We start from the raw sequence: 26,394 nt of genomic DNA, 5'->3' as shown, positions 1-26,394 counted from the left end.
CAAAGTGATTCACCAAATAATTTCCCTCGAGTATGGGCAGAGATCTGCAAACTACAGCTTGGAGCCAGCCTGCTGCCTCTCTTTTATAATAAAGTTTTATCAGGATGCATCCACATCCGTCCATCTCTGTGGGGCGAACTGCTCTAGCTACACACGCAGAGTGGAGGAGTTGCAGGTGGCCAACAGAACCTCAGCTGTTTACTGCCTGGCCCCTTACAGAAGCAGCTGGCCGACCCTGGCTCCAGGGCATCAGAAATGGGACCACTGGAATGGAGTAGCTGGGCTACATGGTTTTTCTCCTGCCCCACCTCTTGTTCTCAAACACAATTCCTCCCGAGTCATCTGAGGAATGTCAGTCTGAGACAGTCAGGAGCAGGTGTGCCTAGGGATGCATGGCTTCTGAAAATGGGGCTGGGGACTTTTAGGCTGAGGCCTCTGGCAGCTTCTGTCTGAAGGATGAGCTGAGCTGGGCTGGGCATGGTGGCTCACGCCTGTAGTCCCGGCTACTTAGGAGGCTGAGGTGGGAGAATCACTTGAGGCGGGAGGTTGAGAGGAGCCTGGGCAACAGAGTGAGACCTCATCTTTATTTTAAAATATTTTTTATTTTTATTGTATTTTTTATTTTTAGGAGCAGAGGGTTAATAGGAAAAAGAAAGAGAAAGAAAGAGAGAGTGGAAAGCAGCTCTCCCCAGTGAGAGAGAGGGGACTTCTGAAAGGAAAAGGCCGCCGGCAGCGGATGCACCGCATTTTAGAGTCAGGCTTGAGGAGGTGGTGTCTGATTTACACAGGGCTCCCAGATTGGTTCAGTCAGGTATGATGTTTACATATCGTGGGGGTGGCGGGGTGGAGGGAAGGCTGACCTCTCCACTCTAATCTTATTATGCAAATGAACTTTCCCCTTGGCCAGGCCATCTTGTCTGCTCCTTACTGTGCATGTGGCTGGCAGAGAAGGGAAGATGGAGCTGCCATTTTGAACATGATTGGCACAACTGCCTGCATCTGTGTCTGCAGCTCGATTTTTACAGACTGCTGTTTGTTAGAAAGGAAAATGATTTGGGGCTGCTTTTCAGTAAAAGGAAAACCTTACTGAGGACTTCTGTACCCTCACTATCTAAGTAATTTCTTCTTAACTCCTGTATCATTCCCCGCTCTGGAGTGGTAACCCTAACTGCTCTTAGGGGTTGTTTGACAATGACTCTTTCTGGCTACTTCATGCTTAAAAGGGGCGTTGTGTGGGGAACAGAAGCTAGGACTCCTCCTGGGGTCGAGCTAAGGGTCCTTGGAAAAAAGGCATGTCCATGGGTGGTTCTGTCTGCGGCACTGTTTAGAGTTTGATTACTGTCAGCCATTCTGATGGGCTGTAACACTGGTTTGCCTCCACCAGATGTTGAGATAGTTTCCACATTTCAGAGAAACCAGGCAGAGAGAAACAAACATGCTCCAAATTTTCTTCACAGGAATATACTTTATTCAATTATTAAAGGCCGTAAATAGTTCACAGTAAGTTTTCTTGACTTGTTTTAATGAGTGTTGTACCTTGGGATCCCAGATGAGGTCCCTGACATGAAGCAGCTACATTATTTGGGGTAAATACCTGGGGTTCATTGTCTCACACCAAGAAAATTTAGGACACAGGCACACATGAGGAGTTTAGGAGCAGAGGTTTAATAGGCAAAAGAAAGAGAAAGGAAAACAGCTCCTTCCTTAGTGAGAGAGAGGGGACTTCTGAGAGGAAAAGGCCCAAGACCTCGTCTTTGAAAAAGCAGTAGCTCATGCCTGTAATCCTAGTGCTTTGGGAGGTCGAGACAGGAACATCGCTTGAGCCCAGGAGTTGGAGACCAGCCTGGGTGACATAGGAAGACCCCGTTTCTACAAAACAAAAAATTAGCCAGATGTGGTACACACCTGTATTCCCAGCCACTCGGAGGCTGAGGTGAGAGGGTGGCTGGACCCCAGGAGTTCAAGGCTGCAGCGAGCTATGATTGTGTCAGTGTACTCCAGCCGGGGTGACAGAGACCCTGTCTCTTAAAAAAGATTAAAAAAAAAAAAAGTCAAGCACCTACCAGATGCCTAATTCTTTTTTTTTTTTTTTTTTTTTTGAGACTGAATCTCGCTCTGTTGCCCAGGCTAGAGTCAGTGGTACAATCTTGGCTCATGGCAACCTTCGCCTCCTGGGATCAAGTGATTCTCCTGCCTCAGCCTCCTGAGGAGCTGGGATTACAGGCATCCGCCACCACACCCAGTAATTTTTGTATTTTTACTAGAGATGGGGTTTCACCACGTTGGCCAGACTGGTCTCGATCTCCTGACCTCAGGTGATCCACCTGCCTCGGCCTCCCAAAGTGCTGGGATTACAGGTGTGAGCCAGTGTGCCCGGCCCTGACTAGTTCCTTTCTTCCAAAGCTGGCTTCTACCTCTTCCCCACACAGTGACACCATTCCCCCGACCAGACGAGCAAGTGCCTGCTTTCGCTTGGCTTCTTACAACTGGCTCTCTGGGCCATCTACCAAAAATTGTAACAGATTAGTAGAGCCTGGTGGCACTATTGTCCTAGCTACTTGGGAGACTGAGTTGGGAGGATTGATTGAGCCTGGGAGGTCGAGTGCAGTGAGCGATGACTATGCCACTGCACTTCAGCCTGGGTGACGGAGTGAGATCCTCTGTCAAACAGACAAACAAACAGACAGACAAAAAAGCACTTTGCAGAGGTGACTGAATGTTCTGGAACCCCTGGGCCATTGGAAGTGGATATCTGTTGCTCCATCCTCCAATTTACACCGCAGCCTCAGCTTGTGTCTCAGCGTGTCCCTCTCCCTCTGGTCTGTGCTGTCTCTCTTCCAGAGGCTGGGAAGGTTGTTCCAGGGCTGCAGCCTGGACCTCAGAGGTCACATGTTGCAGGTTTGTCGTAGCTGACTACTCTCTAGCATGTGGGTCAGTGGCTGTCAAATAGGATTTCTTTTGCGTTGCCCTACAACTTCCTCCTTCCAGTGCAGGCGTGTCAAGGTCCTTAACCTGCCCCGACTTCAGGTCAAGTTATTGCAGGTTCTGGGAAGACTCAGATTCCCAGCTCCATGGCCTGAGCCCAAGGGATGCTCCATTTTATGCCTGTCATCCATGCCCTGTGGCCTATATCATGTGATCCCAGGGCTGCAGGGGTTTGGGGGAAGAGAATCCAGCCGTCGTGGCCCTGCCTTCTGGGACCCGGCGGCTGGGACAGCAGTGGTGCAGCCTCAGCCTCCGCACAGCCTTCCGGGGTCTGGGCTTCTTCCCTATCACGCCTTCCTAGTTGCCCTAGTGACTGTGTGACCCCTCTCCCCCCTCCACCGCCTGCTGCCACGGCCGGCCGTATAAATAGAGGCGAGGAGCAGCTGGGCTCTCTTGGCAGTCACCATGAGGGCGCTGGTCCTGCTCGGCTGCCTCCTGGCCTGTCTCCTGCTCTCAGGACAAGCAGGTAGGGCCCCTCCCAGCATGACCCAGCCCAGACTGCGCCCCCACACTTCCTCCAAGGTTTTCTGTCTACCATGGGTGGGGTACGGGGTCGGGGCTGATAGCAAACCCTGGCTGTTGGCTGGTGTCTTCTTACCCTTCCCTTTTCCCCAGGCCTGGGGCCTTGGAGAAAGAGCTGGGTGCTGGAGAGAAGGAGCGCAGTTGCAGGCCTCTCAGGGAGGACAGAGGAAGTGGGAACAGCAAACAGAACTGAGCTGTGAACCGGGTCAGAGAGGAGTCTGGCCAGTAGATGTGGGAAAGAGGGCCCTCAAAGGCAAGACGGGGGAGCCTCTGAGATGGACGAAATAGCACAGTCTGGGAGCTGGAGGTCGTTGAGGTGACCCTCCCACCTGGTGGGTGATAAGGCGGAGGCCCCACTCCAGCAAGAGACCTGCGTTTGTGTGATTGAGGACAGAGGGGGATACACTGGGCAAAGGTGGGGACCGTGTTGGGAGCAGTGAGATGGAATTGGAGTTGGTTTGGGATAAGATTGGAAATAGAGCTGGCGGTTGGGCTGGAAACAGAATTGGATGCAATTCACAAGAGGAACGGGGCCGTTCTGGAGTATAGCCTCTGCTCAGGGTGGGGGCTTCCATCAGAAAAGGGGCTTGCCTGTGCGTGCTGAGGCTTCCCTTTGACATGTCAGCACTTCGGGTAGCAGAGGTGGCTTGGGTTGCAGCATGGGGGTTATCTATAGGCTGTGGAGGAGATGCCAGATTGTTTTGCCACCTCTCTTGTTCCTAAGGTTCCTGAGGCCAGGTTCCCCTGGGGAATGCTCTTAGGGAGGTGCTCTGGGGATCCCCCTAGGATCCAGACTTCCCACCATGTCTTTTCATGACTCGGCAGTCTTCCCCCAGCGGGGCTCTGAGCCTAGGTTCGTACCTGGGACTGGAGAGGCCCAGGGTCCAGCCTTTCAGGTCTTTGAGGTTGAATAGGGGGTTGCAGGGGCACAGTCCCAGCAAGGAGAGCAGGCAGTAAGTGGGAGCAAAAGCTATGTCTTGGGGATTCAAGATGTAAGGTGGGGGGCTCTGGCCGCTGCAAGTGCTGCTGGGCCCTGCCCTTGTCTGTCCTTGAGTTAATTTGGGCTTTGCAGGGCTGCAGCGGCTGAGTGCTGAGTATTCCAGGCGGCTGTCAGGCGGCTAAGTATGGAAACAGCCGCGTAATTGGATCCGGAGCCCCAAGCCGCTGCCACCCTCTCCCTTCATGGCCCCTCCTCTGCTGCAGCCCAGCCCCAGCTGCTGGGCTTCTACACACTGGGCCCCAGGAATTTTTGGCCTTTTAGGGACATCCTTTATCTTTCCTCCCACCGAGGGAACTGGCCATCTGGAATGTTCTGCAGACCTTGCTGGGGGCTCTTGCGGTGGGGAAAGGGGGCAGGCAGGTGCTTGTGCAAAGGTCTCTTCTCTCTGCTGTCTCTCCTTCCTGGGTCCCACAGCGTGCGTCTGCCCCGCCCCACCTCCTGCGTAAAGCTTCCCTTTGTCCCTGCTCCTGCTCAGCGCTTGGGCTGTGGGTTTCATCCCCCGTGGTGGATGTTATCAGGACTCTGCCCCTCTGTGGACTCTCTACCCCAGAAGAGGCTTCCTCCTGTATCCACCCGCAGGTTCTAACCCACAAGGTGGTTTCCTCACACCCCCATCATGACAGTCTTTCCTAGTGCGCGACTCCCCCTCTAGAATTGGGCCACCCCGGTAAATACCACTCCACCCCAAGGTCACTTGGCTCCTGACCTCTTTCCGTCATCTCTCTGCTGTGTGCTAACTTCCCTCCCTATTTTGCTTGCTCCTCGGCTGGGTGGCGGCAGATATTCTCGCTCACCACTTCCACCTGCTTCTTAGGCCAGGGACCCCGCAGAGCTTCTCCTCCGGCTTTTCCCCCTTGTTGCTCCTGTGCTGCTCTGGACTGGGTTGGTGGGCTCTGCAGCCCTCCTTCTCGCCTCCCTGTGAGGAGACAAGCGCCCCTCCGTCACCGACCAGCCATCGCCCATGCCCATGCCAGGACGGGGAAGGAGCAGCCAGGTGGGGCATTCCTGGTCTCCACCTCCCGATGTGCTGCACTCAGGCCCTTGTACCCACCGGGCCCTCCTCTTTGGGAGTCCTGGTTTGGGGCTATTCCTCCCTAAAGCAGCGGGAAAGGCCCCTAGCAATGATTTGATCAGTCTCCCTACCGTCCAGGGAAGGGAAGGAAACCCAGAGAAACAGGAAGACTTTTCAGAGGTCAGACAGCGAGTCAGTGACAGGCACACCTGGTCCAGGGTCCTCTCCTTTCCTCAGCCTGTCTCTGTGCAGACCCGGCCTGCACCCCCAAGCCCTTCTCTCCCTGTAGGGTGAGTGTGAGAGGAGGAGAAAGGGTGCAGTGGATAAGACCATCCTGGGGGAGCTTCCCTAGTTTGCAGGGTGAAGAGCTATGCTTTTGGTTTCCCTGGAGAGTGGGGTCTGCCGAGAAAGCATTTCTTTTTTTTTTTTTTTTTTGAGACGGAGTCTCGCTGTGTCTCCCAGGCTGGAGTGCAGTGGCGTGATCTCGGCTCACTGCAAGCTCCGCCTCCCGGGTTCATGCCATTCTCCCGCCTCAGCCTCCCAAGTAGCTGAGACTACAGGCGCCCGCCACCACGCCCGGCTAGTTTTTTGTATTTTTAGTAGAGACGGGGTTTCACCATGTTAGCCAGGATAGTCTCGATCTCCTGACCTCGTGATCCACCCGCCTCGGCCTCCCAAAGTGCTGGGATTACAGGCTTGAGCCACCGCGCCCGGCCGAAAGCATTTCCTTGGGTTTAAGCCATTGGTGTTTATTGCTAAAGGCAGAATTTGGGACTTCTTTGCTTCCTGTTGTCCTTCCGTTTGCTTGATACGGAGATTGGGGATCTGGGGATTCCTGTCCATCCCTCATCCTTCCTCCATCTCCAGCCATAGTTTCAGACTTGCCCATCTGTCCTGGCCCCACTCGGCCACCCCAGAGGCGAAGGGCTGGTGCATGCTGGGGCTGCCCCCCTGTGAGTGCCCACGGCTCAGCGCCCGCCATGTGAGACAAGGGTGCAGAGTGACGGTCAGGAAGCCCTTTTCCCGCCCCTTTCTCTCCCACCCGTCGCTGGTTATTTCTGGAAAGAGGCCAGCACTCCAGTTTCCTCAACAGGGCAGCCCGGACGCTAGGATCCGCCGTGGGAGGGCTGCTGAGAACAGGCAGCAAGCTCAGGGGTCTTGGGGAGAGAACAGACCCCAGAAGCCTTTTCCCCACAGCTGGTTCCCTGACTCCTCATTTGGTGCCGCTGGGCAAGCCTGTAGGGGACATCTGGTCCCACAGTGAGCCTGGAATGCACTAGACTGGGCCGTGGTAATGAACACATCCCTCAAAAAAGTGACACCTTGGTCAGACACAGTGGCTCACACCTGTAATCCCAGCGCTTTGGGAAGCCAAGGTGGGAGCATCACTTGAAGCTAAGAATTTGAGACCAGTCTAGACAACATAGTGACACCCTGTCTCTAAAATAAAACACAAAAAATTGGCTGAGTGTAGGGGTGCATGCCTGTGATCCCAGCTACAGGAGAGGCTGAGGTGGGAGGATCACATGAACCCAGGAGGTCAAGGCTACAGTGAGTTGTGATTGCACCACTGTACTCAAGCCTGGGTGACAGAGGAAGACCTTATCTTAAGAAAAAAAAAAAAAAAAAAAAAAAAAAAAAGTGGCACCTGGCATGGTGGCCTGTGGAACTGCTGTTTAGGAACTGCTGGTTTTGTCCCACATCCGGGTATTACAGTGAAGGTCAAACAGTGAATTCATGGCAGGCCAGAGCTGGAATTCAGTCCTTTGCACTCCTTGGCCGGTGCTTTTACCCACTTATCCCCCAGAGGGAGGTCCAGATGAGGCCGGTAGCATCCAGCTGGCTGTTTGGTGCCTGCTTGGGTATGGTGGGTTGGGGAGAGTCAGCCTATGGACACAGGAGGAGGACAGCTGCTTCCGTTCTCTGACCTGGCCTGCAGGGCTAAGGACAGGGCTAGGCCCTGTACATCCTGGCTAGAACGAGGCGGCTGGCGGAGTGGGGAGCCGGGAGGGCCATGGCTGTGGGATGGAGCGCCTGGGCTTAGCTCTGTCTCCTGGGCACATGCCCTGCTCCAAACCCAAATCCAGGCCTCATCGCAGCACAACCCCTTCCCTGTAAACATCGCTCGTGTGTGCAACCCTCTCATTCAAACACTTCACCAGGCTTCGTCATTCGTGAGCCCATCCCGCGTGTGCTGCGTCCCTGTTGTGTTTAAGGTATGGTGCTAGGGGAATTGCGACAGGCATTTTGTCCTCAATGCTTATAGTCCAGTAGGGGAGAGGAGGTGTCTTCCGCCTTGCACGTAGCTGAATCTGGTCAAACAGGACACACATCAGTGTCCTTGGGGAGGCATGGGGAAAGCAAGGTGGGTTGAAGGCAGGGAGGAGACCATCTTGAGCTGAGTGGATCAGATCAGAAAAGGTTTTACGGATGAGGGAATATTTGAGCTGGGCCTTGAGGAAAGCAGGATTCAGAACAGAAAGATGGCAGGAAGGGAATTCTGAGATGAGGGAACAAGAGGAGCAAACTCAGGCGCCAAAGCAACTGGGCTCTGGTAAGACCCAGGAAAGGGGAACGTTGTTCTGTCTTGCAGGAAGGTGGGCAGATGGAAGTGGGGTGGTGGGACGTGTTTGGAAGGCAAGGTTGGGGCTGACGTGTGAAGGGCCTTGTTAGGCCAAGCAGGGCTTTGCTCAGTGGGCAGTGGGTCACCACCAAGGGCTCCGGGAAGATGTATCTGGCAGTTGTTTGTAGGAAGAGTAGGGCGAGGGGAGACTGATTAGTCAGCCACACCAGAGAGGTAGGTGAGGGAGTGTGGACCCGGGCGAGGGGTTGGGAGTGGAGAGAAGGGGTGGACCCAGTTGACAGCTGGTGTAGAATTCCTGGCCTTCCCAGCTTGGGAGCCAGGCCCAGGGAGGGGCCTTTATAGGTTCTGTCGAGGTCGCTGGGAGAATGATCTTGCCGGAAAAATAGACTGGGAACATGAGAGAGAGGAATAGATTTTTAGAGTTCAGTTTGGGCCTGGGTGAAGTGGCTCACACCTGTAATCCCAGAACTTTGGGAGGCAGAGGCGGGAGGATGGCCTGAGCCCAGGGATTTTAGACCAGCTTGGACACCATAGAAAATTAAAGAAAACAAAAAAATAGAAAAAATGAACTGGGCATGGTGGCAGGTGCCTGTAGTCCCAGCTACTTGGGAGGTTGAGGCAGGAGGATCGCTTAAGCTCGGTAGGCTGAGACTGCAGTGAGCTGTGATTGCACCATTGTACTCCAACCTGGGCAACAGAGTGAGACCCTCCCTCAAAAAAAAAAAAAAATAGTTCAGGGCTGGATGTATACCTGTAATCCCAGCACTTTGGGAGGCTGAGGAGGGCAGACCACGAGGTCAGGAGTTGGAGACCAGCCTGACTAATAGGATGAAACCCCATCTCTACTAAAAATACAAAAAAATTAGCCAGGCATAGTGGCATGAGCCTGTAATCCCAGCTACTCGGGAGGCTGAGGCAGGAGAATCGCTTGAACCTGGGAGGCAGAGGTTGCAGCGAACTGAGATCACGCCACTGCACTCCAGTCTGGGTGACAGAGCAACACTCTGTCTCAAAAAAAAAAAAAAAAAAAGCACAGTTTGGGTCATTCTGAAGATTGGCTACTCGTGGGGCATCTGGATGGAGGTGACAGGGGCTAGAAAGGCAGGACTGCAGCTCAGGAGGGATGTCAGGTCAGGGCATTTAGGAGTGAGATTCATTTACATAAAGATGAGAGGGAGGCTCTGAGGTCACCCAGGGAGCTGTACCAGGGAGAGGCAAAGATTCAAGGACCGATCCTTGATGAACACTGAGTTTGAGGAGTAGGAAGAGAAAGACGATAAATGAATTTATCAGAAAGATAGGTAGATAAGAAGGGACCCAAGAAGAGACAGTGACCTGCAAGCCCAGGTCTTCTAGAAGAAGGCGGGTGGCCAGCAGGATTAAATATCACAGAGATGCTGAGGGAGAGGAGCTGTCGCTTCTGACAACCAGCAGGTCACTGGCCGATGAGGAGGGTTTGAGGGTATTTAGTGAGGATGAGGAGGCAACATCTTTAGACATAGAAACTTTTAAAAATTAAGTTTGGGAGAAATAAAGGCCAGCAACAGTAACTTAAAAGCAGATGGGTTTACAGAGGAAGAGAACATTTTTTTCTTTCCCCTTTCTTTTTATTTATTTTTTTGAGACAGGGACTCACTCTGTTGTGCAGGCTGGAGTGCAGTGGTTGATCAAGGCTCACTGCAGTCTCCACCTCCTGGGCTCAAGCAATCCTCCCACCTCAGCCTCCCGAGTAGCTAGGACTACCCTATGTCCGACTAATTTTGTTTTTTATGGGAGAGGCAGGACTCACTATGTTGCTCAAGATGGTCTCAAATCCCTGGGCTTAAGTGATCCACCTGCCTTGGTTTCCCATGGGCGTGAACCAGTGCACCTGGCTGAGAAAAGTTTTTTCTTTTTTTTAACTTTCATTTATTTTTTTTGAGATGGAGTTTTGCTCTTGTTGCCCAGGCTGGAGTGCAGTGGCACGATTTTGGCTCACCACAACCTCCGCCTCCCGAGTTCAGGTGATTCTCCAGCCTCAGCCTCCTGAGTAGCTGGGATTACAGGCATGCGCCACCAAGCCCAGCTAATTTTGTATTTTTAGTAGAGACGGGGTTTCTCCATGTTGGTCAGGCTGGTCTTGATCTCCTGACCTCGTGATCCGCTCACCTCGGCCTCCCAAGTGCTGGGATTACAGGCGTGAGCCACTGCACCCAGCCTATTTAGCTTTTTTTTTTTTTTTTTTGAGAAGGAGTCTCGCTCTGTTACCAAGGCTGGAGTGCAGTGGTGCGATCTTGGCTCACTGCAAGCTCCGCCTCCTGGGTTCACGTGATTCTCCTGCCTCAGCCTCCCAAGTAGCTGGTACCACAGGCGCCTGCCACCACGCCCGGCTAATTTTTTCTTTTGTAATTTTAGTGGAGACGGGGTTTCACCGTGTCAGCCAGGATGGTCTTGATCTCCTGACCTCGTGATCTGCCCATCTCGACCTCCCAAAGTGCTGAGATTACAGGCGTGAGCCACCGTGCCTGGCCGGGTTAGCTTTTTAAAGTGGAAATTGATGCAGTGGACACGTAGCCTGAGTTACCCAGATGATGACTATAGTCCTCTCTCTCTTTTTTATTCTTATAAGTGAGATAAGGTCTCACTTAGTCTCCCAGGCTGGAGTGCAGTAGTGCAATCATAGCTCACTGCAGCCTCAACTTCCTGGGTTCAAGTGATCTTCCCATTTCAGCCTTCAGAGTAGCTGGGACTACAGGGACGTGTCACCACGCCCAGCTAATTTTACTTTTTGTAGATACATGGTCTCACTATGTCACTATGTTGCTCAGACTGGTCTCAAACTCCTGGGCTCAAGTGATTCTCCTGCCTTGGCCTCCCAAAGTGCTGGGGCTACAGGTGTGAGCCACTGCACGCAGCTGACTTTGGTTTTCATTCTTCCTTATGGACTGGGGATGGGAGTCCAGCCTCAGGTCCCCTTCATGATGTGTTTCTGGCTGTGAGGCCTGTGCCATCTCGTGGTGCATTGGTGGGACTCACTTTGGTGTGAGGACTCACTTTGGCTCAAGGTGGTGGGCTGGCTTCTGTTCTCCCCCGAGTTTGCCCCGAGGCTCCTCAGGGACCTCACCCCTGACCTCACCTGCCTTCTTAGAGCTAAAAGTTGATCTTCAGACTCTGCCTTCACCCTATTTGGCTCCTTCATTCCCTCCTGGGTCTCCCTTCCCTACCCACATTGGGCCCCTGCTCCGACCCCTGTCCCTGCTACCAAGACCCTGGTCGGGGGAGGAGCTGCAGCTCATTGCAATGGAGACCAGTGACTCGCAGCACAGACGGGCACTTTGCTCAAGTCTGTCTGTGTTTCAGAGCATTCAGAAGATTTTAGCTCAAGGAAGAAGTCTCTAAGATGGAATTTCCCATTTGGCAGGCAAGGTCTTACCCAAAGTTCCTAAATCTCAACACAGAGGTGGTGAATAGTTCACCGGTTCTGAGTGCAGAGGGACTGAGCTACATAGCAGGCGTTTCTCTTCCAGGTCCTGAATGGGTGCAATAATGAATGAATGAAGTGGAGTCCTGATGAGCACGGCTGCTAAGTAGGATCTGCCCAGTGCTCGAGAGGTCCCAGTCCCTTGTGCTCATCCCCAGCTGGGTATCCTCCGCAGGATGTGGCCGGGGTGCAGTTTAGCAAATGGGATGGATTTAACTGAATTTCTGGAAACTGATCCGTTTCCTCGATGGTGGCAGCCTGTGCTGTCATCCTTCTCTAAGATCAGAGAAGTCCTGTTCCATCTGGTTTCAGCCTCTGTCATCCCTCTGCAACCCTGAAGGTGGTTTTACGCGGGGTCAAGGTCCCAGCTGCCCCCCTACTTTAGGGACATGCCTGTTGCCTGTCACTTCCTCATCGTCCCTCACAGAGGGACTCCCAGAGCAGCCATCGCCGAGCCACCCCATCTCAGGGAGGGTGGAAGAATCAGAATGAAAGCACCAAATTACATCAGAATTAAAGCAGTAATTTATTATATTTAATTAATAGGCTAGGCACAATGGCTCACACCTGTAATCCTGGCACTTTGGGAGGCTAAGGCAGCAGGATTGCTTGAGCCCAGAAGTTCCAGACCAGCTTGGGCAACACAGTGAGATCTTGTCTCTACAAAAAATTTTTTAAATAACTGGATGTACTGGGTACACCTGTGGTCTCAGCTACTCTGGAGACTGAGGTGGAAGGATGGCTTGAGCCTGGGAGGTTGAGGTTGCAGTAAGCCAAGATTGTACCACTGTACTCTAGCCTGGGCAACAGAGCAAGACCCCGTATTTAAAAAAAAAAAAAAAGAGCAAAGAATGAGTGCAGGCTGTGGCCAGCTCTGGCAGGAGAGGAGAGATTGGGTGCCAAGTCCTGAAGAAGTGAGAGATGCTTCCTAAAGGGAGTCCCCCTTTAGGTTAGAAAAGCAGGATGGACTCGGGTTAAGGTTGAGGGCACAAAAGGATCAAATAGAAGCATGAGGGTATGGCACGATCTCAGACTCAGATGCCTCAGGGACTGCAGGGAGCAGAGAGTGGGGCATTTGATGAGAGCAGGGAGAGGTGGAAGGCAGCTGTGGGTCCCTCCCTGCGAGGCCCAGCTCTCAGCCCCCTGTCAGCCCTGTGAGGTCCTGGCCAGCTGCACTGTGCAGGCGGGAACGAGTTGTGTCTCTGCCCTCAGGAGCTGACCTTCTATTTGGGGAGATGACACACACTGAAAAAAAAATGTAACTAACACCCCCAGCCGGCAGCCTCCGCTCACTCTGGTTGAAGTTCAGAAGATGGTTGGGAAGGTTGGCTGTGCAGAGGGACAGGGTTTCAGCCCAACTTCCAGGGAGGGGACGATCGCTGGACGGTTAGCTTGGGGAGGGTGGAAGCTGTGCATTTGTTTAATTTGCCCGTGTTTCATCACTAACAGTGTAGCACGACGCTTGGCTCATTCAAGGCAGTCAACAATGTCTAATGAATGATAGATGATTTGCGCAGGCAGAGACATCTGAAGATGGTGACAAAAGCCAGGAGGTGAGGAAGCTCAGAGCACCGCACTGTCAGGGACAGGATGACACTAACTCTGGCTAGAATGTGGGGCTCATGTTCAGGGGAGATTAGGCCACCCTGATGAGTTGGGGCCAGTTGGGAAGAGCCTTGAATGCTAAGCCAAGTGGTTCTTTCTCTCAGCCCTCTGAAGACTCTAGCCTGTTTTCTTCCAGATAGCCCCTCCTTGTTCCCCTCTCTCTCGGATATTTTTGGATATCTCTAGAGCAGGGACTGTACTCTGAGCTCAAACAGGTGCAGGCAAAGTCTGGCCTGGAGTTCTGGGCTTGTAGGAAGTGGCTTGTGCTAGGAGTTCAGGGGAGAGTCCCTGGGTTTGGGAGCCCCCGCCTCCCCCCACCACTGGATTGCTGCCAAAACTGCAGCCCCTGGTCCTCCTTCAGGTAGTCATTTGGCTAGGACCTAAGGCAGCTCAGTTTTCTGCCATAGAATTTCCTCTAGGCTGGGCATGGTGGCTCTTGCCTGCAATCGCAGCACTTTGGGAGGTTGAAGCGGGTAGATCGCTTGACCCCAGGAGTTCGAGAGTAGCTTGGGCAACATGGAGAAACCCCATATCTACAAAAAATACAACAATTAGCCAGGCGTAATGGCATATGCATGTGGTCCCAGCTGCTTGGGAGGCTGGAGCAGGTGGATCTCTTGCGCCCAGGAGGTCATGGCTGCGGTAAACTGTGATTGTGCCACCGCACTCCAGTCTGGGTGTCAGAGCAAGACTCTGTTGCAAAAAAAAAAAAAAAAAAAAAAAAAAAATTCCCCTAGATGACAATAGGTAAAGGCTTGACCAAGCCATTCCTTTGGAAGCCATGCCACTGATGGACATCCAGTTTACACAGCATTTAGGGCCTGATGTGACCACCTGTGCCCGTGTCCACCAGAGAGGCCTCTAGCCAATTTTTTGGTTACTTAGTGTCAAGTAGTAGATGATTACTTGTTTTTCTTGACCTTACCCAAGGAGATCAAGAGATCAGGAGTGCTCTCTAGGACTTGGGAAGAATCTGGAAAAGAACTGGAGAAGCGTCAAGTACTCGCTCTGTCCTGGGGAGACCATCCTGGCCTCAGACTCCGAAGACACCAGCCCACCTCCTTTCCTGCCTTTATTTCCTTTCTGAATTGGTAGTTAAGCCGGTGGGTACCCCACCAAGTCCCTCCTCATCTGGGGCTGCCCACACAGAGGCAGAGCAGCTGGCCTGGGGTGGGGCGCAGTGGGAGCACCGGAACCTGTTGGCAGAGCAAATGCTGGTTTTGTCACAACTCGGCTGCCAAGTCCCTGACTATCTCTGCATCTGTTTCTTCACCCATAAATTGGGGATAATGATCCTTGCCCTATTTCCAGCATGGGGCTGTTTCGTGACTATAATAAGAAAACGGTTATCGGATGCTTAAAATATTTTTTGATACTGGATACTTTTTGAGGTTAAAAGGACTATGACAAGAATGGCAGGTTATCACTCTTGTGAGTGTGCGGCAACTTGACATTTGCCTCCAGTTTCCTGAAATATCATGAAACTTGACCAACCAGGGGAATCCATCAACACGCCGCCCCTGCTCAGGACTGTTAATATCCTTGGGATTCTCTGTCCTCAAAGAGCTTACAGACTAGGAGGGGAGACAGCCCCTGCTCATGACATGAATAGAGAACCATATAAGGTAGACGTAATCCGCGGCTAAAAATAAGCAGCCTGAGGGTGCAGAGAAAGGGGGAGCGGTTGTCGGGGAATGCTTCCTGGAATGGGGGCTCGAGCTGGGTTTCAGAGCATGTGGGCCCCAGGATGGTGACGACAGGGTCTAGGGCCATGGGGGGCTTGAGCTGGATTTCAGAGCATGTGGGCCCCAGGATGGTGACAGCAGGGTCTGGGGCCATGAGAATGGTGAAAACGATCGGCTCAGTGTTAAATGGTGTTGGGAAGATTTCACAGCACCAGGCTTAGGTGTTGGTTCCTATGTGATCTTCCTGGGACTACCGTAACAAATTGCTACAAACTCAGTGGCTTAAAACCACAGCAATTTTTTTTTTTTTTTTTTTTTGAGGCAGGGTCTCACTCTGTTGCCCAGCCTGGAGTGCAGTGGTGCGATCTCTGCTCACTGCAATCTCTGCCTCCTGGGCTCAAGTGATCCTCCCACCACAGCCTCCCAAGTAGCTGAGACTATAGGCATGCACCACCACGCTCAGCTAATTTTTGTATTTTTTGTAGAGACAGGGCTCTCGCCATGTTGCCTGGACTGGTCTTGAACTTCTGGGCTCAAGTGATCCTACCTCGGCCTCTCAAAGTGTTGGGATTACAGGTGTGAACCACTGTGCCTGGCCAAAACCACAGAAATTTATTCTCTCACAATTCTGGAGTCCAAATGTCTGAAATCAAGGTGTTGGCAGGGCCACATTCCCTTTGAAAGGTCTAAGGGGGATCCTTCCTTGCCTCTTGCAGCATCCAGTGGTGGCCAGCAATTCCTGGCATTCTTTGAGTGGCAGCTTCATCACTGCACTCTCTGCCTCTGTCATCATGTGGCCTTCTCCCCTGTCTGTGTGTCCCTGTGTCCTCTTCTCGTCACCTAAGGACATTGCAGACGTTGGGTTTAGGGTCCACCTAATCCAGTATGATCTCATCTTAACCAATTACATTCGAAAGACCCTATTTCCATAGGAGGTCACATTCTTCCTGGGTGTGATAGCTCATACCTGTAATCCCAGCACTTTGGGAGGCCAAGGGGGGGACGGATCACGAGGTCAGGAGTTCAAGACCAGCCTGACCAAAATGGTGAAATCCTGTCTCTACTAAAGATACAAAAAATAAATAAATAAATAACCAGGCATGGTGGTGCTCGCCTGTAATCCCATCCACTTGGGGGGCTGAGGCAGGAGAATTGCTTGAAACCGGGAGGTGGAGGTTGCAGTGAGCCGAGATTGCACCACCACACTCCAGCCTGGGCGACAGAGTGAGACTCTGTCTCAAAAAGAAAAAAGAAAAAAATCACATTCTGTGATTCTAGGTGGATATGAATTTTAGGGAGACACTAATTTGGGGGAGCTTTCTCCTAGGGGACAGTCTTCCACTGGGTAGAGGGAGTACCTGTTTCCTTGGTCCTCTTTGTTCCACAGCCCATGTGTTGCCCCCCTGGCTGATCTGGAGCTCTGCAGACACATCCGGACAAGTGTGTTGAATGAACGGATGGACAGCTGGCTCGGGCAGAGATTCTCAGGAGGCAGCCCAGCCTAGCAGTGGTGCTAGGTAGGAGGGTGGCTGCCCAGGTGGGGAGAATTGACCAGAATTGCCCAGCTCCTAGGGGGTGTGCCTCTGACGCAGGATGAGGTAGATAGGGGAAAGGGATGGAGGTCTGGGTTCTGGCTGCCTGTGTGATGAAAAGAGTAAGGGACCAAGAAGCCGGAAGCCCAGGACCAGCTTGCTCTGTGACCTGAGGCCCAGCTCTTCTTCTGCACGAGGCCCCAGCATGCAGTCCCCTCAAAGTCTTGGCCCTGGGCACAGCAGCCAAGCAGGAGATGGTGCAGGATGTGAAAGCACTTACTCATCTGCAGAAGCTCCTCAGAGGAAGAACTTGTGAGTGAACTTTATTTTAGATTCAGGGGGTACATGGGCAGGTTTTTTACATGGATGTAGTGCGTGATACTGAGGTTTGGGCTTTTGTTGATCTTATCAGCCAAATAGTGAACATAGTACCCAATAGGTAGTTTGTCAACCCTTGTCCTCTTTCTCACTCTCCCGTCTAGTAGTCCCCAGTGTCTGTTGCACCCCTCTTTGTGTCCATGTGTCCAATGCTTAGCTCCCACTTATAAATGAGAATATACGGTCTTTGGTTTTTTGTTTCTGCCTTAATTCGCTTGGGATAATGGCCTCCAGCTGCATCCATGTTTCTGCAAACAAAATGATTTTTTTTTTTTTTTTTTTTTTTTTTTTTTAGACAGAGTCTTGCTCTGTCGCCCAGGCTGGAGTGCAGTGGTGCCATCTTAGCTCACTGCAAGCTCCACCTCCTGGGTTCACGCCATTCTCCTGCCTCAGCCTCCCTAGTAGCTGGATCTATAGGTACCCGCCACCATGCCCTTCTAATTTTTTTGTATTTTTAGTAGAGTCGGGGTTTCACCATGTTAGCCAGGATGGTCTCGATCTCCTGACCTCGTGATCCACCGACCTCAGCCTCTGAAAGTCTTGGAATTACAGTTGTGAGCCACCGCGCCTGGCCATGATTATTTTTTTTAATGGCTGTGTGGTATTCCATGGTGTAGATGTACCACATCTTCTTGATTCAGTCCACCGTTGATGGGCATCTGGGTTGATTCTGTGTCTTTAGTGTTGTGAGTAATGCTGCAGTGAACACATGACCGTGTGTGTGGAACCTTCTTGAGTGTTGCTGAGAAGTTCACTTTCTTATGACCTCTCCCTCTCTAGAAGGAGGGGTCCCACATTAGAAGGCTGTGTCTTCTCACTGTGGGTGGCAGGGGTCCCAAACCCAGAGGCTGGGGTGTTTGAGCAGCCATTGAAGCTGGTGGCTGTGGCTCGGTCCGGTTCTGGAGGGGAACAGGAGTGGGGAGACTGGTCCCCACCTCCACCCAGCCCCAGGGTCTTCAGCCTTTCTTTTTTTTCTTTTTCTTTCTTTCTTTCTTTTTTTTGAGATGGAGTCTCGCTCTGTCACCCACGCTGGAGTGCAGTGGTATGATCTCGGCTCACTGCAAGCCCCACCTCCCGGGTTCACGCCATTCTGCTGCCTCAGCCTCCCGAATAGCTAGGATTACAGGTGCCTGCCACCACACCCGGCTAATTTTTTGTATTTTTAGTGGAGATGGGGTTTCACTGTGTTAGCCAGGATGATCTTGATCTCCTTACCTCGTGATCCGCCCGCCTCGGCCTCCCAAAGTGCTGGGATTATAGGCGTGAGCCACTACGCCCAGCCTTTTTTTTTTTTTTTTTTTTTTAAACAGAGTCTCACTCTGTTGCCCAGGCTGGAATACAGTGGCGTGATCTCGGCTCACTGCAACGTCCACCTCCTGGGATCGAGCAGTTCTCTGCCTCAGCCTCCCGAGTAACTGGGATTATAGGTGCATGCCACCATATCCAGCTAATTTTTGTATTTTTAGTAGAGATGGGGTTTCACCATCTTGGCCAGGCTGGTCTTGAACTCCTGACCTTGTGATCCACCTGCCTCAGCCTTCCAAGGTGCTGGGATTACAAGTGTGAGCCACCGTTCCCGGCCTTCAGGCCTTTTCAGAAGTGGCCACCAATGATCAGGAGGCCTGGTCCAGGAAGCCCAGGCTGCCCTAGTTAGACCAGTATCCCAGGCCCTCCTTAGACCAGCATCCCAGGCCCTCCTTAGACCAGCATCCCAGGCCATCCTTAGACCAGCATCCCAGGCCCTCCTTAGACCAGCATCCCAGGCCCTCCTTAGACCAGCATCCCGGGCTCTCCTTAGACCAGCATCCCGGGCTCTCCTTAGACCAGCATCCCGGGCTCTCTTTAGACCAGCATCGCAGGCTCTCCTTAGACCAGCATCCCAGGTTCTCCTTAGACTGTGTCCCACTGTCCTAACCACAGCTACTGTCCCCACACACCTGGCTGGGCTTCTGCAGTGTCCCACCCCAAATGACTTCACTTCCTCGTGGGCTCCTCCACTAAGCCCTTTGGGTTCACTTTCCTGCTCAGGAGCTTCCCTGAAGTTAGTTCCATCTTTCTGCCTGCTTACCTTTCCCTCCAATAAGATCTTAAGGTCTTTAAGAGGAGGCCCTGCAACTCAGCAGTTCAGTTCGTGTCGCTGTCACATGTTGAAAGGTGTGGAAAGCAGCTCCTCTGGTGCCTTTTAATAATGAGAAGCAGGCCTGGAGAGGTTAGGTGACATGGCCTGAGGACACAGCCTACTCCTAGGCAAGCACTTCTCTGGTTCTGAATCTGGGTCCTCTCCTGTCTCTTGGAACCCAAGTGGGGTTGAGGGAAGGTCTTCCATTTTGCCACCACCAGCATCAATACATCCGTTCATCCATCCTTCCATCCACCCGTCTGTCCACCAATCCATCCATCCACCCATCCATCATCTACCCATCATCCATCTACTCATCTACTCACCCATTCATCCCATCCACTCATCTATCCATTCATCCACCCATCATCCATTTACTCATCCACCCACCCACACATCCATCCTTCCATCCATCAGTCTACCCATCCATCCATCTCTCCATTCATCTATCCATCCACCCATTCTTCTTTCCACCCATCTGTCCATCCATCCATCTACCTATCCATCCATCCATCCATCCATCCATCCATCCATCCACCTATCCATCCATCCATCCATCCATCCATCCATCCATCCATCCATTCATCCATCCATTCATCCATTCATCCACTCACCCTTCCATCCATCCACCCATGTGTCCATGCATCTACCCATCCATTCATCATCCATCCACCTACCCATCCATCCACCCATCCATTCATCCATCCATCAACCCACCCACCCATCCACCCATATTGGGGGAAACCCCACCCCTGATATTCAATGTGGGTTCTTTTCTATTTCCCTAAACGTCAGCTGGTCTGAGAAATAAAGGGAAAGAGTACAAAAGAGAGAAATTTTAAAGCTGGGTGTCTGGGGGAGACATCACATGTCGGCAGTTTCCATGATGCTCCCTGAGCTGTAAAACCAGCAAGTTTTTATTAGCGATTTTCAAAAGGGGAGGAGTGTACGAATAGGGTGTGGGTCACAGAGATCACATGCTTCACAAGGTAATAAAATATCACAAAGCAAATGGAGGCAGGGCGAGATCACAGGGCCACAGGATGGGGTGAAATTAAAATTAACTAATGAAGTTTCAGGCACACTTTGTCATTGATGACATCAGGAGACAGGGTTTGAGAGCAGACAACCTGTCTGATCAAAATTTATTAGGCGGGAATTTCCTTGTCCTAATAAGCCTGGGAGCACTACAGGAGACCAAGGCTTATTTCATCCCTTTGCTTTCAACCATGAAAGACAGCCGCCCCCAAAGGGGCCATTTCAGGGGCCTAACCTCAGGGGCCATTCTCTTTCTCAGGGATGTACCATGCTGAGAAAAAGAATTCAGCGATATTTCTCCTATTTGCTTTTGAAAGAAGAGAAATATGGCTCTGTTCCACCCGGCTCACCGGCAGTCAGAGTTTAAGGTTATCTCCCTTGTTCCCTGAACATTGCTGTTATCCTGTTCTTTTTTCAAGGTGCCCAGATTTCATATGGTTCAAACGCACAGGCTCTACAAACAATTTATGCAGTTAATGCAATCATCACAGGGTCCTGAGGCGGCATATATCCTCCTCAGCTTATGAAGATGATGGGATTAAGAGATTAAAGTAAAGACAGGCATAGGAAATCACAAGGGTATTGATTGGGGAAGTGATAAATGTCCATGAAATCTTCACAGTTTGTGTTCAGAGATTGCAGTAAAGACAGGCGTAAGAAATTATAAAAGTATTAATTTGGGGAACTAATAAATCTTCATGAAATCTTCACAATTTATGTTCTTCTGCCACGGCTTCAGCCGGTCCCTCCGTTCAGGGTCCCTGACTTCCCACAACACACCCATCTGTCCATCTGTCTGTCCATCCATTCATCTATCCACTTTTCCATTCATTCACCATCCATCCTTCCTTTTATCCATCCTTCCATTCATCAATCCACCCATTTATCTGTCCATCCATTTGTCCGTTCATCCATCCATCCATCTATCCATCAGTCCATTCTTCCATCTATTCATCCATCCATCCACCCACTCATCCACCCACACACCTATTCATCCACCCATCCATCCATCTAGTCATCCATCCACCCATCCATTCATCCTTCCATCCATTCATCCATTCATCCATCCTTCCATTCATCTTTCCATCCATCCTTCCATTCATCCACCCATCCATCCATCCATTCTTCCATCCATCCATTCACCCATCCATCCACCCATCCATTTATCTATTATGCATCCATCCACCCACTCATCCATCCTTCCATTCATCTGTTCATCCATATTTCCTTTCATTCATCCTCCCATTCCTTCATCCACGTGTTAACCCATCCATCATCCTTCCATTCACCCTTCCTTCCATCCATCCATCCATCCACCCATTTATTCATCCATTCATGTATTTATCCATCCATCTGTCCATTCACCCATTCATCTGCCCATCCATCCATCCTTCCATATATCTGTCCATCCATCTGTCCCTCCATTCATCCATCCATCCACCCATCCATCCATCCATCCATATATCTGTCCATCCATCTGTCCCTCCATTCATCCATCCATCTACCCACCCATCCATCCGTCCATCCATCCATCCATCCATCCATCCATCCATCCATCCATCCATCCTTCCACCCACCCACCTACCCATTCATCCATCTATCTATCCTTCCATCCATCCTTCCATTCATCCATCCACCCATCCATCCACCCATCCATCCATTCATCCATCCACCCATCCATCCATTCATCTGTTTATCCATCCATCCTTCCATTCATCCACCCATCCATCCATTCATCTGTTCATCCATCCATCCCTCCATTCATTCATCCATCCAGCTGTCCATTCATCCATTCATCCATCCATCCAATGGCTGCCCTAGGTGCTGGGGCTACAAAATCCCTGACAGACAGGAAACTGAGTAAGTTATGTAGATTATTAGAAAGTGGTAGATGCAATGGAGAAAAACCAGGGATGGAAGATGGGGAAGACCGACTAGGAGACAATATTCAATAATTCAGTAGGTGGCCAGGGAAGGCCTTATGGAGCTGGTGACATTGGAGCAGACTTAGAAGAGGAAGGAGTGAGTCAGACGGTTGTCTGGGAAGCATGAACAGTCTCAGCAGAAAGCAAAGCAAGCACAGGGGGCAGGAGGGGCCCTGAAGAGCAAATCCAGGGTGGTTGGACACAGTGGATGATGGGGAACATGGGACAGATGGGGTCACAGGCGAAGCAGGGCTAGAGGGCGCGGGCCTCTGAGTCACCATAGGATGTTGGCCTCTTCTTTGCATGAAGTGGGAGCCATTGGAGGGAGTGCGTGGAGTTGGGGTCTCCTGTTGCTCTGCTGCTGTGTGGGAAACACACAGAGGATGAGGGACAGAAGCAGGCAGCTCGGGAAGGGGTGACGTCAACAATCCAGCTGGGAGATGACAGTGGCTGGGCCAGAGAGCCAGCGGGGGCAGGGTGTTAAGAAATAGTTGGATTGAGGGTATATATTGAAGGTAAATGACAGGTTTAATTAAGGTTTTGGAGAAAGAAAAGAATCAGACACATTATTATTATTATTGTTGTTGTTGTAATTAAGGTTTTGGAGAAAGAAAAGAATCAGACACATTATTATTATTGTTGTTGTTGTTGTTGTTGTTGTTGTTGTTATTACTTTGAGACAGGGTCTCACTTTGTCACCCAGGCTGGAGTGCAGTGGTACAATCAGGGCTCACTGAAGCCTCAACCTTCCAGGCTCAGGCGATCCTCCCACCTCAGCCTCCTGAGTAGCTGGCACTACGGGTGCACACTACCACACCCAGTTCATTTTTTGTATTTTTGGTAGAGATGAGGTCTCCCTATGTTGCCCAGGCTGATCTTGAACTCCTGGCCTCAAGAGATCCTCTCACCTCAGCCTCACCGAGTGCTGGGATTACAGGGTGAGCCACCACACCCGGCTCTTTATTATTTTTGAAAACAGGTTTACTGAGATACAATTCATACGTCATGTAATTTTCTCATTTGAAGCGTACAATTCAGTCATTTTTAATATATTCACAGATACATGCAGGCATCAACACAGTCAATTTTAGAACATTTTTTATCACCTCGAAAAGAAACTCTGGGCCCTTTAGCACTCGCTCCCCAGTTCTCTTCCACCATCCATTCCTCCCTGCTCCCCCAGCAACCACCAATCTGCTTTCTGTCTCTATGGATTTGCCTATTCTGGACTTTCATATAAATGGAATCACACAATATGTGGTCTTTTGTGTCCAACTTCTTTCACTTACCACCATGTCTTCCAGGTTCAGCCATGTTGTAGCAGGTGGCAGGCTCCACTCCTTTCCATGGCTGGGAAATATTCCATTGTGTGGATAGACCACGTTCTGTTTATCCATTGATCTACTGATGGATAGTTGGGCTGTTTCCACTTTTCAGCTGTTGTGAATCACACTGCTCATAAACATCAGTGTACAGGTTTTTGTGTGGATATACATTTTGGGGACACTTTATTTATTTATTTATTTATTATTATTTTTTGAGACAGAATCTTGCTCTGTTGCCCAGGCGAGAGTGCAGTGAGTGCAGTGGCGCAATCTCGGCTCACTACAACTTCCATCTCGTGGGCTCAAGCCATCCTCCCACCTCAGCCTCCTGAATAGCTGGGACCACAAGTGTGAGCCATTACACTAATTTTTTTTTTTTTTTTTTTTGAGAGGGAGTCTTGCTCTGTCGCCCAGGCTGGAGTGCAGTGGCTGGATCTCAGCTCACTGCAAGCTCCGCCTCCCAGGTTTACGCCGTTCTCCTGCCTCAGCCTCCCGAGTAGCTGGGACTACAGGCGCCCGCCACCTTGCCCGGCTATTTTTTTTTTTGTATTTTTTAGTAGAGACGGGGTTTCACCGGGTTAGCCAGGATGGTCTCGATCTCCTGACCTCGTGATCCACCCGTCTCGGCCTCCCAAAGTGCTGGGATTACAGGCTTGAGCCACCGCGCCCGGCCCACTAATTTTTTTTAATTTAAAAAATTTTTTATAGAGATGAGGTTTCATCCTGTTGCCCAGGTTGGTCTCGAACTCCTGAGCTCAAGCAATCCTCCCGTCTCAGCCTCCCAAAGTCCTGGGATTATAGGCATGAACCACCATGCCCGGCCTTACTTTATCTTAATATTAGAAATATCTTGTACATTCTAGTACTCTCCAGCTTTCAGAATTCCTCCCACTGTGTGACAGTACATAGGCAGTCCATCAATAGTAGTGGAATGAAGGCCCTGCAAGCCTGAGGGGTGGGCAGGGTGGGTGTTTTTCTCTTCTGTTTTATTACTAATGAAACATGCCCAGAAATGTTTCAATACTTGCTTGAGGTCCCTCTGCTGATTAGGGGAGAACACTTGGGCTCTTAATGCTGATTTTCCACTCCTCTCTCTCTCCCTCCTCCTCTCCTCTCCTTCCTCCAAGGCCTGGGGTCCAGGGCTGTTCCATCGCTGTGCTCCTTGGGCAGCTCTTCCTGGCCACCAGAGTTCCAACCATGGTAGTTGCTGTGAGGGCCCCTGACCACCAGCTAATCCTCTCTCTGCATTCTCCTCCCAGGAATATCATCTGGCCGGGAGCAGGGCCAGCTATGCCCCCACCCATGATGGGCCTGGGGCTGATGGGCATCAGCATTTGTTGGCCACCTGTGGCCGTGGAAATGGATCATAGCTAGGAAGGGGTTCCCAGGGGCAGGACTGGTGCAGCCTCATACAGGCAGTTTCCTCCACCCTTTGTAACCTGTAGGTCTCTGAGTAGATGGGCTTAGATTGTCTCCCATAATCAAGGTCCAAGGATGGTGGTTCTCTCTTGTGTGTGAGAATCTTCTAGGAACTTATTTAAAAGGCAGATTCCTTGCTGGATATGGTGGCTCATCTTTCTATAATCTCAGCCCTATGGGAGGCCCAGGTGGGAGGATCACTTGAGCCCAGCCTGGATAACAGAGTAAGATCCTGTCTTTACAAAAAACATTTAAAAACATAGCCAGATATGATGGCATGCACCTGTAGTTCCACTACTCGGGAGGTTGAGGTGGGAGAATCATTTGAGCCTTGGAATTTGAGGCTGCAGTGAGCCATGATTGCCACCACTGCACTCCAGCTTGAGTGACAAAGCAAGATTCTGTCTCTTAAAGAAAAAAAAGGTAGATTCCTGAGGCCCCCTACCCACTCTGAGTTTGTTGCAGAGGCCTGAGAATAGGCCCCCCTTTTTTTTTTTGAGACAGAGTCTTGCTCTGTCACCCAGGCTGGAGTGCAGTGGCACAATCTCAGCTCACTGCAAGCTCCGCCTCCTGGGTTCATGCCATTCTCCTCCCAGCCGAGTAGCTGGGATTACAGGTGTGCAGCACCATGCCTGGCTAGTTTTTTTTGTATTTTTAGTAGAGATGGGGTTTTACCATGTTGGCCAGGCTGGTCTTGAACTCCTGACCTCAAGTGATCTGCCCGCCTCAGCCTCCCAGAGTGCTGAGATTACAGGCAGGAGCCACTGCACTCAGCCTAATTTTTGTATTTTAAGTAGAGACAGGGTTTCATCATGTTGGCCAGGCTGGTCTCAAACTCCAGACCTCAGGTGATCCATCTGCCTCAGCTTCCCAAAGTGCTGGGATTACAGGCGTGAGCCACCGCCCAGGATTGTACTTTTAACCAAGAACTCATAGAACAAATCCGCCAGGGACTGTACTTTTAACCAAGCTCCTCTGTGGTCCTTTTGCAAACAGCCCCTAAGCCATACCTTGAGAAGTGCTGGCCAGGAGCAAGGCTCATTACTGTCAGGTGCTCTCAGTGCAGCCAGCAGGTACTTACGGTGGGGGGATATCTGCCAGGCCCCAGCTGGACACCTGCAACCATCCTGGGGACAAGCCACAGGCTCCAGCCTCCAGAAGCTGCTCATCTATGGAGGGACACAGGTTAAAAGAAAAAAAAAAAAAAAAAAAAAAGGGCCGGGTGCAGTGGCTCACGCCTATAATCTCAGCACTTTGGGAGGCCGAGGTGGGTGGATCACCTGAGGTCAGGAGTCCAAGACCAGCCTGGGCAACATGGCAAAACCCCGTCTCTACCAAAAATACAAATATTAGCTGAGCATGGTGGTGCACACCTGTAGTCCCAGCTACTCAGGAGGCTGAGACAGGAGAATCACTTGAACCCAGGAGGTGGAGGTTGCAGTGAGCTGAGATCGTGCCACTGCACTCTATCCTGGGTTACAAGAGTGAGACCCTGTTTTTTATAAAAAGCCGTCACATAGGGTGATGTCACATAGGTGACAGGTGCTGCAGGGACACAGAGCAGAGGAGGGGTCGGGAAGGCCTCCCAAGGGATGGGCCTCAGAGCTGAGATCTGAAATGTGAGCCGGGATTAGTGAGGGGCCAGGCCGGGGGAAGGGGGTGGCAGCCGGTTAGGCAGGTGGTGGTGTGGGCTATTGAGAGACCTGTTATGGGTTGGAATGCATCCCCCAGAAGGATGTGTTGAAGTCCTAACCCCAGAACCTCAGAATGTGACCTTATTTGGAAGTAGGGTGGTTGCAGATGTA

General features: G+C 51.2%; 1 protein-coding gene across 5 annotated transcripts in view; it reads left to right on the top strand.

Moving 5' to 3' along the window:
- Nucleotides 1-26,394, top strand: part of LOC105467849 (sarcalumenin) — a 66,620-nt gene that overhangs the window by 8,079 nt on the left and 32,147 nt on the right. Inside the window, exon 1 of one of the 5 annotated variants that reach the window (XM_011717612.3) lies at nucleotides 3,203-3,451. The exons of 2 other annotated variants lie outside the window; for them this stretch is intronic. In XM_011717612.3, the coding sequence (XP_011715914.2) occupies nucleotides 3,391-3,451 (61 nt within the window). In that variant the 5' untranslated portion in view covers nucleotides 3,203-3,390. Of the gene's footprint in view, nucleotides 1-3,202; nucleotides 3,452-14,150; nucleotides 14,272-16,351; nucleotides 16,371-26,394 lie in introns of those variants that run through there. 2 more of the 5 variants (XM_071084029.1, XM_071084028.1) reach the window with 2 other exon arrangements.

The sequence above is a fragment of the Macaca nemestrina genome, chromosome 18 (genome assembly GCF_043159975.1).
Source record: "Macaca nemestrina isolate mMacNem1 chromosome 18, mMacNem.hap1, whole genome shotgun sequence".
NCBI lineage: Eukaryota > Metazoa > Chordata > Mammalia > Primates > Cercopithecidae > Macaca > Macaca nemestrina.
The sequence above is the reverse complement of the archived record's forward strand: the minus strand, read 5'-3'. Positions and strand labels throughout refer to the sequence as shown.